This window comes from Dunckerocampus dactyliophorus, chromosome 9, assembly GCF_027744805.1.
Source record: "Dunckerocampus dactyliophorus isolate RoL2022-P2 chromosome 9, RoL_Ddac_1.1, whole genome shotgun sequence".
Lineage (NCBI taxonomy): Eukaryota > Metazoa > Chordata > Actinopteri > Syngnathiformes > Syngnathidae > Dunckerocampus > Dunckerocampus dactyliophorus.
In genome coordinates this window covers 17,586,995-17,602,821 of record NC_072827.1, presented here as the reverse complement: position 1 = coordinate 17,602,821, position 15,827 = coordinate 17,586,995, and the positions used below count along the sequence as shown (strand labels likewise).

At 38.7% G+C, this 15,827-nt stretch overlaps 1 protein-coding gene across 12 annotated transcripts in view; it reads left to right on the top strand.

Annotated features, from left to right (window-relative positions):
* The window catches only part of lrp1bb (low density lipoprotein receptor-related protein 1Bb), a 339,637-nt gene that overhangs the window by 182,456 nt on the left and 141,354 nt on the right, over positions 1–15,827 (top strand). For all 12 annotated transcript variants that reach the window (XM_054788302.1, XM_054788296.1, XM_054788300.1 and 9 more), the window contains 4 exons: positions 7,229–7,309; positions 7,541–7,711; positions 10,376–10,558; positions 14,400–14,600. In XM_054788302.1, coding sequence (XP_054644277.1) covers positions 7,229–7,309; positions 7,541–7,711; positions 10,376–10,558; positions 14,400–14,600 — 636 coding nt within the window. The remainder of the gene's footprint in view (positions 1–7,228; positions 7,310–7,540; positions 7,712–10,375; positions 10,559–14,399; positions 14,601–15,827) is intronic.

The following is a 15,827-nucleotide window of genomic DNA, read 5'->3' as shown; positions in this document are numbered from 1 at the left end:
TACGTAAATTTAGCTTTTTCAGTCTCCCAGGTACAGTATGTTCTTTAAACTATAGTGTAGCGGGAAAAAAATGGTTACGTTAACATACCGGGCACCTGTTCAGCCTGTTGTTCTGTGTGATATTATGTAGTTGAATAACTTGCCTTTCCAGATTAAATGTCTGCTGTTGTCTTGAATTTTGTGAAATAAATTTCAAAATAAATGCGTTTTATGGTCCAGTGCGACTTATATACGTTTTTTTTTTCCCTCTTCATGACACATTTTTTGACTGATGCGACTTATACTGCGGAGTGTCTTCGATCCATCCATTTTCTATGCCGCTTCTCCTCATTAAGGTCGCGGGTATGCTGGAGCCTATCCCAGCTGACTTTGGGCGACAGGCGGGGTACACCCTGGACTGGTCGCCAGCCAATCGCAGGGCACATATAGACAAACAACCATTCACACTCACATTCATACCTATGGACAATTTAGAGTCGCCAATTAACCTAACATGCATGTTTTTGGAATGTGGGAGGAAACCGGAGTACCCGGAAAAAACCCACGCACGCACGGGGAGAACATGCAAACTCCACACAGAAATGCCCAACGGAGATTCGAACCCGATCTCCTGATTGTGACCGTGTGGCCAACATGCTAACCACTAGACCACCGTGCGGCGCGGAGTGTCTTATAGTCTGTTAAATATGGTACTGACTTTGAGGCAGACGTTGGAAAGAGACATGATAGCTGCTACACTTTAGTAATACTGAGAGCTCAATGGCAACAAAGAAATTGTGTCAAACAATTTAAGTGGTATGATGACCACAAATGTACCCACACACAAACTATAGCGATGGCAACATGCAGAGAGAAATCACTGCAGGACTACTGGGCTTTCCATATGTAGTCTCCTGAAGCTTAGACAAGTTCACCATGCAGGTCATCCCGCAGCATGAAGCTTGATGTTCTATCAGAGTGCTCAGTGGGCTGCAGGAAACAGGACATTTAATATGAAGACAAATGAAGTCATCCACATAGAGAAAGCAGATGTGAGTGCTTGACAATACATCACACAGCAACATTGTCAGTCAGATGAGGCTTGTTTGGTTGTTTGGACAATAGTCTGATTAGAGATGAGAGAAAGTCTCAGACACTTGCATTGATCCATGTTGAGTGCGAGACAGAGGATGCCAAAACCAATTTTTGGTTAGACGAGAGACAACCACTGTTTTTCCTCATTGGGGTGTGAACCATTGGGTGGTATACCTCAACAGTATTTGTAATTCAGCCAGTTTGTTGTTATTAACAGAATTTGATTTACTGATACAACAATCACAGCTTGAGAAAATACCTGTCTGTTTTTTAAGAGACAAGACGAGATCTTTATAAGCAATGTCTGGATTATAATTTTATTTAGTTTTGATTGACACAGTCAGAAATATAACAAATAACAATTGGTGCGTGCCCTGTCTGTGGGCGACTTTGTCAAGCTTGAGCGGGTGGGGACGGACATCGAATGCAGACTTAAGGTGCCGTCCGTCTGACACACAGTTGCAGATATCTGCTGGTGAAGAGCATTCCATAAAAAGAGGACAGCATTACACCACTGCAGCTCATGTCGTGTTGTGTGTTGCAAACAGTCCCTTTAAATATAAGATATTTGAGAGGTTTGAGGTGAAACAATTCTGCAATTTGAGTCATTGCTTGTCATTGAGCGGTGATGGTGAGTCCCACAGCCAAACCATTTGAGAACCACTGATTTAATCCATATAATTTAATAATGTATTCATTTATAATTCCAGATAGTCCTGGTAAAAGCCCTGTGGCTCTGACGTTAAAGTGCAGCAGTGCATCAGTGTCAGTAATGTTACATCATGTTATATTGATGATACAATAGCCACCGCAGGAAGATCTCTCCAAAAAATGGAAGTCAAAAAGGAACAAGGAACTCTACTAATGCTAAGCTGTGTGAGTCTGTATTATGGCTTATTTTTGATTATTATATCTACTACAGTATATTGGGTAACACAAGTGTAAAGGTGACTATGGGAGTGTTGTTTCGTGGCTAGATGACTCTAATAATATTAAAAAATTGTTTTTAGAAGGTTGTAAACAGGTTTTCTATGCACTCAAAATATTTGATTTAATAAAGAAAGAATCCTACTTTGTGGAAATTCACTTATCATGGTCGGGTCTAGAACCAATTAACCATAATAAACGAGGGATTACTGTATTCCCAGTGAGCGACTGGCAATCGGTCCAGGGTGTCTGTGTCGTCTGCCTTTCGGTCACAGTCAGCTAGGATAGGGATCTCTGTCACCTTGGACAGGGTCGGTGTTATTGAAATTGGGATTGATTTTTATTTGATTGATTATTGAAATTGAAAGTCTTCCACAGGACCAACTTTATTTAATGTATTGTTTTAAGTGAACTTTTGACATACAAGTATAAGAGGAAAAACCACGGTCCACCAATGAGAGTTGAGAGCGTTAGCCATCGAGCTAAAAGCCTGAGCTGTCAACTCGATGTCCATGTTGTATTTTTGCATAGGTGCACTAGCTGGCATTTGTTACATAGAGTTTATCGCAAAAAAAACAAGGAAACCTGCAGTCAAACCTAATTTTAACAATACAGGACAAGGGTAATGATTACTTTACGAGAGAGGCGAGGTACAACCTGGACTGGTCGCCTGTCAATAACCGGTCACATACTGTATCAACAAACTTATCTTTATTGTACTGAGCAGCCAGAAAAGAGACACAGAGTACCCTTTGCGATACGCAAGTTCCTTTTTTAGCCCTAAGGCCATTATTACATTTTTTATCTTAAAATAAATAAATCAAATTTCATACGTACTATGCAATTACGTATCATGAAATAATGATATTGATATAATATGCTAATGTATCGGTACTGCATTGCAATAGGTAACAACACAGTATGGTACCTGTATTCATATTTTGGTACACTCCGAATGATTACTACATAAGGGGGGGTTTATTTGATTCGAATTATTTTTTTAATTCAATGACATTTATAAACTGCATGAAGAACCCACGACAATATTACTATTTATTAGATATTATTTCTTTAAACACCATTAGCCTAGTAGTATGCAGTGACTGATGGTTGCCAAGTGCTGCACTGGGCTGATTCGCCTCTGACTCCTTTTGGTGCATCCTAAGCGGCTTTAAAACAGCCAGGGTGTAAGCAGTAATGAAGTTCATGCATGGCTTCATTTCAGTCATAATCAAGCTATGCAGAAAAACATATTCTCTCACTTACTGTTGTCTCAGCTTCTTCAGGCATTACTCCACTGCAGGCACTCCACTGTGCAGTCCTGGCAGCTCACTCAGCTTCAGTGGAGCTACTATGGGTACAGGAACACCTGAAGCTCAGTGGAGTCATGCAGTCGGCTTCAAGATTGATGTTAATTTGGATTTTGTTTGTCAGCAGTTTAGTAGTTGTCACACAGTGTCTCACATTGGATTTTCTGTTCACATGAACCTGACATTATTTATGGATGTTGGTGTTTCATTTTTAGCCAAGCTCACTGTTTACTTGAAACCTTCATTATTTATGGATGCCTCGTGCTTCATTTTTAATGAATGTTAAATTCAATTCAGCCACGGGCTGTCAGTGAGAGCAAACATATTTGAGGCGAGTATACATAACATTGCTCTGATAAAAAATATGATATGCTACCACAGCAGCCTTATTTATTCCAGTCAGGAGAACCAGATGCTAATAAATCAATTCAAATGTGGGATTGCGTTTCATTCTGAGTCAATAAAGCTGTATACATCCTCTAAGGATATTTGAATGCACTTCTCAAAGAGCTGGCCTATCTCAAAATCTAAAAAGAGAATAATATCTGATGGGAATACAAATTTCATCAATCAACAGTAGGAAACAGATGATGTATCGCTATAGGTCTGATAGCGCTAAATTCCCCTTTAAATGTCATGTAGACACAGGTGATTGGTTGACATACAACATACCAAAGCAAATTTGCTTTGTTGGATGAACTGTGGTAAAAAGATGATGATATCAGTTAAAGTGGGCTGAGAGTGTTCATGACACGGAAAAAAGTTTGAAAAAAACAATAACAAAATGAAAGTACTCACTTAAAACATTTTTGTTATTAATAATATATTTTTTTAAAAATGAAATAGGAGTGAAATGAAGTGGTGATTTTGACGCCATCTTACCTGTGATGTCACTGCCAGAATACGTTACGGGAACCAGATTCATTTACATGGCTCACAGCATATTTACAACAACTACACAATAATAACATTCACTGACATTGTGTTGTGATAACTATGATATAAAACACAAATACAAAGTCGTTTTTTTATTGTCAGTAACAGCTGCAAAATAAAAGACCAGTGATCAGCGATGACTGCTTATTTAGCCCTGGAATGAAACCCCATACTATTATTCTAAAATTCGTACAATAGATTTAGCAAAAAAATATGGATTAATTAGCTGAAACAGACAGATCGACAGATAGCATAGAAAGACGAATGACAACAATCCATGTTTTGCGTCGAGAACACTAGCGAGTGACACCAGCAATCAGGTGCAAACACAGCCATGAACACCTGCAAAGAAAGTGACATATCCACACCAATAGTAACATTCACTAATATTGTGTTGTGAGGACTATGATAGGTTTTACTGGCAGTGATAGCCACAACACAACATTAGTTGCCTAGCTAGCGTGTCAGTTCGGAATTAGCACTGCATTAGCCGCAATGAGCACTAGGCCGGCTACTATGGAGCATTTTAACAGGAGAATTGTGAAATGACTCACTGACATGATGACACGCATTTCCATGGTCGAACGTCTTGTTTTTATCTTCATCTGTGGGGCACTATTGAAACATTCGTCTCACAAAGTTTGCAGATCATCTGATGAGGCGAATGTGGTATTTTAGAAATGTTAACGGGCTTACGCCAGCTCCTCGAGTGTTTCAGCAAAAGCCTTCAAAACAAAGAGCGAGCGTACTATGAAAAAAATAAGGCTGTCAACGGGTTAATAACGCAGGCAGTCTCTCGGCTGATTTTTTGCTTTGAACTGCAAGCTAAAATTTAGGTTACAAGCTGTTATTTACTGGCAGGCATAGCCGAGGACAGCTATTTGAGGGATTGTGTCAGTTGCGACCATAGCTGAAGACGAGAATGGATGTAAATAGCATTAGCAGCGCTAGAAGTAGCAGCGCACTAGCTAGTCACCGGGAAAGATTTTCAACATATCAGCAAAACATACATAGGTAGTGATCTATATATCATGTATTGTGTAAAACTATGATAGGAACAACATCAAATTAAAAGCACTAAATAAATACATAGCTACCATCCACCAATACAGACCTGGAGTTTGTTTTTCAGGGAGGTGCACCACGCAAATATACACATTAGCACTCAATAAGGTCATCATATCTTACCTTTATGCATTCCAACATAGTATCAGCATTTGGGAGCAAACATGAGATGAAATAAAAAGGAGAAAAATACAGTATAGTAGTAGTATCTGTACAGTGTGGGGCAAAGTTAGAAGGTGCATTCAAGGGCCGTAAAACAAAGTGGGACAAAACGAGGCTTGCATTTAACATGCAAAAGCTGTGGCATTTCTAACTGTATATTGTTTTTGGAGTAAAATAATGGCCCATATTTCCAAAATGTATATTCCTTTCCATAAAATGTGGCGTGGTTATCGCCAAATCGTTTACCACAAAGAAGTTGCGTTTAAGTGTGATGAATTATGAGTTAGCTATAGATTAAATGTGATTAATCGGGAGAGAATATTTTAATAGATTGACAACTCTAGAAAAAATATATCACAAACAACAGAAATTCACATGGAAATGGAGCATAATTAGAGGGAATGCACTGTAGTGAACGGATTGTAGACGTCACTTGCTCCGCCTCCTCCAGACCCGGTAGAAGTGACTTTTTTTTTTTTTTTAAATGGTAAATATTTCAATATTCAAGCACACATCAAACACATAAATATGCCTTTCAATGTTATTTTTCACAGCGTTAATAACAAGATTAATGTGTTTTGGTGTCATACGCGCTTTAAATTGTAAATTGTGGGTGAGTACTGGAGATTCTTGACAGGAAAATTATGACTATTATTAGATGCTAATATTTAGGGCTGTCAAAAACAATACGTTAACGGCAGTAACTAACTTATTTAGTGAATTATGTTGTGTTTTTATTGTAATTAAATGCACCTCGTGGCAAGCCACACCTTTCTATTATGATGGCATACATTTTCTAATGTTTACAATTATAATTTCATTGTATTATTATTATATAATAATTATTATTGTATCATTTTACAATTATAGTTTTACATGCATGAAATAGTGCTGCTGACGAATGAAAGGGATAAATGAACACTTAAGGTTACTTTTATCTTCATTGAAGATGTGACTGTTCCCAAAGACACGATGTGGCGGAGAGATCAACGCCTTCCTCCTCAACACCATCGTCCTGTTTTGTCATGAGTTATTTCATGAACTCAGTAGTGTTTCTCACTTTCTTTATCAAAATGCTGCCACTGGCAACTTTCTTTGGCTCCATTTTGGGTTATTTAGCTGAAAAACACAGTTAAATTGACTAAATAACAGGTGGCAAAACAGGAAGGCGGTGTCTTTGGGAGCAATCATGTCAGGAATAATGTCATCATCAATTAAGGTAAAAGTAACCTAATTGCTCATTCATACCTTTCATTAAGCATTTAACATTTTTAACATTGACATTTTTGGTTTTCTGGAATGGATTAATTCGATTATTGATTCGCTTTGCGTTCGTTTTGGTTAGACTCGGAACTTCTGAAACAATTTAATGACACTAACCAAGATTCCACTCTCTAGATATAATACTGTCCTGTCATTTATCTTTCTGTCCTTAAAATACAGTAAAATGGCCTTATTTTGGACGTAGTTGCAAATGGCAATTAATCATGATTAATTAATTTGAAAACTGATTAACCTGATTAAAACTTGTAATCATTTGTCAGCCCTATTAATATCCCATAGTGGTTTACTTCATGAGAACATTCTCAATAACTCAGACAAATATTCAAACTTGCTTTACTTAATAGTTCAGAAAGAGATAAACCAAAAAAAAAAATGCTTGTTGTCAATCAATCGAGTGTAAAATGACCTGCATATTTTTACGATGCTTTGTTTTGTGAGTGTATTTCATGTAAGAAATGTCCTATTTTCAGCGTTTCCATCTTGTGAGCTCATCACGCAGTTCACCTGTTCTAATGGGCGATGCATCAGTGTGAAGTGGCATTGTGACTCAGGTGAGGACCAGGCATTTTGAAAGAACAAATGAAGAGTTCATTTGCAATAAAAAAAAAATAGAGAAAAATTAAAACAAAAAAAATCTATTGTGCATTTAAGTAATATTTGTCCACCAGAGGTGGATAAAAAGATATTTGTTTTTGCAAATGTACTGTTGAGTTTTTAAATATGATGATGTCTAATAATGTCCTTATTTTTGTTGCATTTTGGTTTGCTTACTCACATTTCAGATGATGACTGTGGAGATGGCAGTGATGAGGTGGGATGCATCCAGTCTTGCTCCAACAGCCAGTTCCAATGCACCAGTGGTCGCTGTATCCCAGATCACTGGGCCTGTGATGGCGATAATGACTGCGGAGACTTCAGTGATGAAAATATGACCTGTAGGGGTGGATCAGCAGGTACCAATTACTCCGTCACTAAGAGCAAAAACAATTTCTTTAATCTGACTAAATTAATTCTTCAGTGCCATCCACCATTTTTAATGACAGGTTTCCTTCCACATCCATTTTAGCATGCTAATTATGTTTTGGCAATTCAAGCCAATGCATAAATTCAGCCGCTGTAATTACAAGTTTAGCAATGAATCATCTTAATTTGAATAACTTTGTTTTAACACTCGTGTGTGACTAATCTTATCTAGTCACTGTTCTGCGGGAACTTCAACATCAAGAGTTGAATCATTTAATCTAATTACCGCAAAAACCTCATGCAAGCTCCGAGACACCTCACAGCTCACTTGCTTGTCATTGCAATATGTAGACTATTCATCAAACCATTTCCTGATGGGAACGGCAGACTGCCTCACCCTCCCTGTGTCTGCTATTGCTTTTACCACCAGGGAGTGAGTCAGCCTCAGCTTTCACTCTGCTCACTGCTGAGAGAGTACTTTTTGGCTTTGACTAAGAATTGAGTAAGTGGTGAGCTAGAGTGAGCTAAAAAAACACATTAATAGCTACTTATTACTTTTGACTCGAAATATGGTTCCACATTAAAATGTTTGTAATTAAGGAACAGATACAGTGGAACCTTGTTTTTTTTGTCATTCCAATAGGTCAGACGAAAACCGAATTATTTTTTTTTTCCATAAGAAGTAATGTAATGTAATGTGTGCAATTAATCCGATTAATCAGCCAAACATAATAACACAAAATATTTTGCAGAGAATAATTATAGTTTTACGTGCAGAAAACAAAGCAGAACACATATAAATGATGAATGAAATGGATAAATGAACATTTCAGTCCGTTACAAACTTAACTTTAAAGATTGGGCAGTTAGAGCTGTATGCTTGCTCACTTGTACTTTATTGTAAACTTCAGCAGGAGGTACAATCACCATTGCACACACTGGCCCTGCTCACTTTCTGTTATGTGTCTCCGTGCAACCTATGTTAAGGGTTCCTACCTGTGCATTACAATCCTATTGTAATAGACGCTAGGATAAGTGGCATAGAAGATGGATGGATGTAATAGACGCTACCATCATACTTTGCTGTGACTTATTTTTTTTAATTCAAGCGATTTTCAAGTGCCCTTGCAACATTTTGCAGCCGTAATTAATTAATAAATAAAAAAAATCATCATCTAACACTCCAAAATACGCAGTGCACTTGAATGCCTCACCAGCCACCAGCCAAAATGTGCACTATGCTAATTAGAGGAAGGAATTAGAAAGTTATAGTCATGGTTAAAATATTGGCATGCCAAAGGTGCCGATGTTTTTGGCCATGGTTGTATAAATTATTTATTATTTGGTTGCTTATTTGGTTGTGTCCCGGGCCGCACGGTGGTGTAGTGGTTAGCATGTTGGCCACACAGTCACAGTCAGGAGATCGAGAAGACCTGGGTTTGAATCTCCATTGGGCATTTATGTTTGGAGTTTGCATGTTCTCCCCGTGCGTGCGTGGGTTTTCTCCGGGTACTCCGGTTTCCTCCCACATTCCAAAAACATGCATGTTAGGTTAATTGGTGACTCTAAATTGTCCATAGGTATGAATGTGAGTGTGAATGGTTTGTCTATACGTGCCCTGCGATTGGCTGACCAGTCCGGGTTGTACCCCACCTGATGCCGAAAGTTGACTGGGATGAGCCCCAGCATGCCCCCGCAACCCTAATGAGGAGAAGAGGTATAGAAAACGGAAGGATGGTTGTATTCCATATATGCATGGGCATCTTTAGCCAAAAACAACAAGACTTTATGAGTTGTTAATCGTTCTATGAACAAATAAACACCACACACACACAAACACATGCACATGCACACACACACACACACACACACACACACACGCGCACATAATAAAGATGATTAAAGGACTCCCTGGCCAGTATGTGCCTTTAGTGTCCCAACCCTAAAATCACTATCCATTCTTCACAGAGACTGAGTCACCAACATGTGGCTGCTTTGTTTGGGCCCCCGATTCCATGGACTTGTGTGTTAGGCACACTATTCGGCCTTACGATAACCGAGACAGTGTAGAAAAACTCCTACATAGTTTTAGCGTAATTTTCGTCGAAAATCGGATCATGTGAAAACAGGGGCATACGAAAACCAAGATTCCACTGTTTTACTTCCACTTTCCAAACTAATCAGTCAGGGTTTTGCTTAGACCCCACAAGACATTATAAGCTTCCAACATTGGCAAGGGTTGTAGGAAGGCCCTTTGGTGGGACGCCAAGATGGAGTCCATAAAGGCATGGTATGGGTTGGGATGGGTTTTTGTTCAAGAACTTGGAAAAGGCCCTGATCTCAGCCCCAGCAAACATTTAGAGGCCCCACTTATTTTTTCTGTATTATAAGTTTCAAATCTCCACAGTGGTCAGAAATAGTCGAAGCCTTTCACAGTTTATCAGGCGACATCAGTCGGATCAAGTGAATGTATTTTTTTTTTTATATTGGGAACTAATCAGCAAAAATATAATCATGCCTTGCTTAAAAAGATAACTATTTGTACAATAAGACATGTCCTGGAGAATGATTCAGGACTGCTTTTCCTCAACCATGTCAGTCTACTGTGGAACTCTGATGCGGTCCAATCAATTGTTGAGTGACTTTCCTTTCAGTGCTGCCATCTGTGATTGAGTGCAGTGGGGAAGAATTCCACTGTGTCACAGATGGGACCTGCATCCCAGAACGTTGGAGATGTGACGGAGACAAGGATTGTGAGGATGGCAGTGACGAAAAAGACTGCGAAGGCACCAAAAGGATGTGCGACCCTAAAGCCAAGTTCACTTGCAAAGATACAGGTAATGCAAAATGTCACTAATGCTAAAACACAATTTTCCCATGTAGATATCTACAGATTGTGATTGAAGCAAGACATTCCTGGTTTGTTTTTCCTTGACCTTTATCATGGGTTGGCCTTTATCTGTTCTGTCGAGTACCATTGCTGTCATCCAAAAAGGATAACAAATGTCACGAATGGAGACAAGGCTGCAGTAACAGTTTAAGAAAAGGCAGAATTTACTTCATGGCGATTTCATCACAGGGGGCATTGTCTGGAGACAGATCACGGAACTCAGATTGCACCATTAATTTATCTTTAACCATCCTTCTCCTGGGAGATTCTGTTATTATAGACGATAAATGCAAATAGAGGTGAAGGTTTTTTCGACAGATACACACACACACACACACACACACACACACACACACACAGGTATATTCTTGCCATTGGGCAAAATATCAGAACATTCAGCAAAGATACCAACTGCTGCACACACAAATCAGCCACTTGTTTTTTTTCTACATGAGTAAAAGCAACCTATGAATGAGACAACCATTGACTGAGATTATTTTTAATAAATTGCACTCACAATTTTTCAAAAAGATAATAATGCTGTTTAGTGGTTGAATACATTTTACTGCATTATTAGTCAAAAGATATGCATATTGAAGCAAATTTTGTGGATTTGTTTGCCTAAATTAAGCATTTTCAAGTATAAACACGGATAATGAACAAAAATACAAAAAGGCATTGCGAAAACACATTCAAGTTTGCTGTGAATGATATGTAGTATTCTACATTGGTCAGTAGGTGTCGGAAATTTTACTATAATGTTTGGTGAGACTAATGCCAGATTTGATCACTGCAACAGCAGGCTTTTAATACACATTTTCATTGTCTCACAACAGGCACAATGATCCCGAATAAAAATTCAGAATAAAAACATGGGCTACTGTTGATGCAGTAACCCACGGCAAGCTAAAACTCTTAACCCTGGATGCCACTTCCTGTCAGCCTGCCACTCATCTCCTCTACAGAACACATTTATAGCAACACACAAGCACAAGTCTAATTTATGTGTTAAATGGCTTATTTAATATTATTCGCTTTACTATACTGGGTAATACGAGTGTGAAGGTGACTATAGAGGTGTTAATTCATGTCTAGAGGGCTCTAATAATGTTAAAAATTTTATTTAGAAGGTCGTAAAAACTTTCTATGCTCCAATTACAAAAATATTAAATTTTTAAAGAAGGATTCCTACTTCAAGGACATTCACTTATCAGGTTCAGGTTTGGAACCAATTAAGCGCGATGAACGAGGGCTTACTATAATTACATTTCAGATATAATGACCAAAATAGAAATAGGTCTCTTGTTTTTGGACAATCTATTTTGTATTTACTGTAAGAACATTGACTATTAAATGGCAAGAAATAAAGCCGTAAAAAAAGAGTTGAAGTGAGGTAAATGCTTCCCTGAGAATTCTTCTTTCTCCTCGAAATCAGGGATGTCACTAGGATTGAAAGATGGGGGACTTCACCCCAAGGTGCACAGTTAGGAATGTGGAAATATTTCTTCTCACCTCCAAAGCCTTCTTCAACATTCTTCAACGGTTGAAGTTCATTGTTTGAGTAACAGCCCGTTATACTGGCCACTTTCTTTTCCTTTCCTGCATTCAATTTTAGTTTAGGTTACAGACAGTGTATGCAGATAGTCAAGTTGCACTGACATAAACATGCCCAAACATATGTTGTGATTATACTGTAACATTTATTTAACCAGTGGTCTCAAACGCAATTTAACTGGGAGGCCAGTGGCGGTGCAGTCTGGGTGAGTCCAGATTACATCAAGTATACACTTTCAACCAGATGACACACTTGTCAACAAACACTACGGGAAGTTGACACAAGCCTCAACAATGGTAACTCATAATTGGTTATACATACAGTACACAACACAACACATACTGTACATATACAACCACAAAATATGGCCTGGCTGGCCACAAAAGGCCCGCGGCAGTCATCCACATTTAATGCATTGAGGGAGCAGGTGCACGTAACATAGAGCGCTGTATTTTCCATGCTACTTTGCTGGCATCACATCAGGCATTATACATATGAAGGCCTCAATCAAAAGTGATTTGTGAATATGGTTTTTGATGGGACAGCCAACCTGAAAGATTCCAAGTTTGTGACAACAAAGGCACGTACCTGAACACGCACACACAATGACACCTTCAGCTGTCGCTTTATCTTCCCACATACACTGATCTCGCACCAAAAATAAACCATTGTGGTAGCTTTGAAGGAGAATCTGTAAATTGGAATATGCTGCAATTCTGCACCAGCACAAAAATTATCAAATGCTGGTGTCTGTGATGTTTTCTTTGCTTGCGTCTGTCAGTAGTTCCGCCTACTTCTTTCTAATATGTAGTAGTAGTGGGCGATTGGTGTATTCTACACAAGTGTCGAATAAGTTACAGAACAAGTGGTGAGTTCTGTAACTTTATACTCACCGTTAGTCACTTGAAACAATGTGTGTATCTATCATGCCCAACAATTGTTTACATTTTCTTGAAAATAATAAACTGTAGAAAATGGGTGGAAATGGAATTCCATGCTGCACTACATATACTGTAATAATGGTGCATGCTGTTGAAATGATTTGCTACAATTGTGTTGTATACAGACGAGAAGTACCATCAATTATGGTATATAAGCCCCACCAGACTAAAATCTGCACACGTCCACGTCGTAAAATGGCATAAAGTTGGCATATTGTGGCACACACAAGTCCGAGAGGACCACGGAGCTCTTTATTTGACAGGAGCCACTAATGAGCTGTGAAACGAGCTTGACAACCAATTGGAAATGGCAGGTCATTATTCAGTATAACAATCTCACTCACGGTGTCATCTTAGATAAAAGGCTATAATCATCACACAGCAACTTAACACTCAAACGGTGGACTTAAAAAATATATGCATGTACCAATGCGAGTTAAAAATGAAAAAAATATATATTTTAAAGTTTTCCCATAATGCATTTTGTCTGAGCAAAGCATTTAATTGGAGGACAAGCGGCATAGAAAATAGATGGATAGATGGATGGTGTTGCAATGCTGCCTCTGTCCACCAAAGGAGCCCAGAGGTAGGCTGACATCATTGTAGCGCCTCGGCAGGCACCAATGAAGGCTTTGCTCAGATGCAATGCATTATGGGAAAACTTTTTTTTTTCCATTTTAAACTTGTATTGGTCCTTGTTTGTATATTTCTTTGGCTCCTGCCAAAGAAAGAGTTAGCTTTTCCTCACAGACTCGCGAGTGGCACAGTATTTAAACGATTAGTAGTACTGTAAATTCCGGTGTATAGGCTGCACCCACTAAACAACTAAACTAAAACAGATTTGTTCTTTTTAAGCCGCCCGGTGTATAAGTCGCACGTGTCTACTTCATAAAGTGCCATATTGTGGCACACACGAGTCCATGAGGACCAGGCAGCTCTTTATTTGACATGAGGCAATCCTAAGCTATTGTCAACCCACTGGAAATTGCAGGAGGTCATTACTCAACAGTCTGACTCACGGTTTCATCTTACAAACAACATTTAAAGTCAGCAAATAACATTCAAACGTTATACCTCAGAAATATGTATCAATACAAGTTCGTGCTGTTAGTAAAGTGCCTTTAAAACATTACACCGTGAGTCAGACATTATTATATTATATTATATTGGTTATTATATTGGAGCTCGTTCATACATACAGCTACCCTTGTCTCTGTTTTTTGGTGGTTTCGTGAACGGTTTTCACTTTATGATGGACTATTTTAGTTGTTACTTTGTGTCTATGCATTTAGGAAAGTGCATCACAAAGAGCTGGGTGTGTGATGGTGACATTGACTGTGAAGACCGCTCAGATGAGGAGTCCTGTGAGTCTGCTATCTGCAAGCCACCCAAGTACCACTGCGCCAACGACACCTCTGTCTGCCTCACACCTGACAAGATTTGCAATGGAAAAGTGGACTGTGCGGACCGCTCGGACGAAGGACTCGTCTGCGGTAATGTGTGATTTTTCTGTGCATATCACATAATTTTTTTGTCACTTTGCACAATAAACTATGCATGTACTTCCACAACAAGTAAAGAACAGAGGACAAACAGGAGGGTTGTGTAACCTGACATGCGAACGCCAAAACTCACTTCATCATATGCTGTATATTTATATTCTGCTGTAGTTGTCTCCTCTCTTGTGGTTTGTCTTTGTAGCCATACTGCTTTATCACGCAACCATTGAGTGATACAACTTGGGCTTGGCATTTTAAAATCAAATAATTTGAAGTCAGGGCTCAGTGAGCAGCAGCCAAGGTCTGTTACACCAAAATGGAGAAATGTAAACTATTGCCTCAGAGATGAGAGCTTTACAGTCTGAAGCATCAATCAGGTGATCTTAAAAAAAAACAAAGGTGACCTTCTGTGCCTTTTGGGGTTTCAGGAGGAGAATTTGAAACTTTGGCCTCCGAATTGTATTCATGGTTGGGCACGGTTTGACAAAATAAGATTCTGTATGCTGAGTGCATCCCCCCCGGTCTGATGTGGGTGGCAACTTGAACTTTTGTGAAGTTTGTGATGTTTTTAGCTGCAAAACAGATCAGTGGATGAATCCGCTATAGACGACAGCATTCAAATGCGTGCTCCAATTGTTTTGTTTCTTCTTTTAGATCAATATTCAAAGCCTATTGCGTGGTGTCTGTTGGATACTCAACTACAGTGGTACCTTGGTTTTCATTACTAATTAGTTCCAAAAGGTCAGATGAAAACAGAAACATGAAACAACTGAAGCAATCTTTCCCATGGGAAATAATGCAAATCCAACTAATCCGTTCCAGACACCCGAAAATGAAAAACAAAACATGTTTTTATAGTTTTACACGCAGAAAATAATTCAAAATGCATATAAATACACATAAATGAAGACTGAAGAGGATAAATTAACATTTACGGTTACTTTTACCTTCATTGAAGACATGTTTCTTGTGACACAATGTGGCAGCGAGATCAACACAGACACCACCTTCGTGTTTTGCCATGAGTTATTTTGTGAATTCAATAGTGTTTCTCACCTCAGGTTTGTGCTTTACTTTTGATCACAGCTGCAAAATAACCCAAAATAGAGCCAAAAAAAGTTGCAAATGGCAGCAGTTTGATAAAAGAAGGTGAGAAAAACTTAAATTCAACACACAAAATGACAGCACAACATGTAACAGGTAAGTAAACACACACAGGAC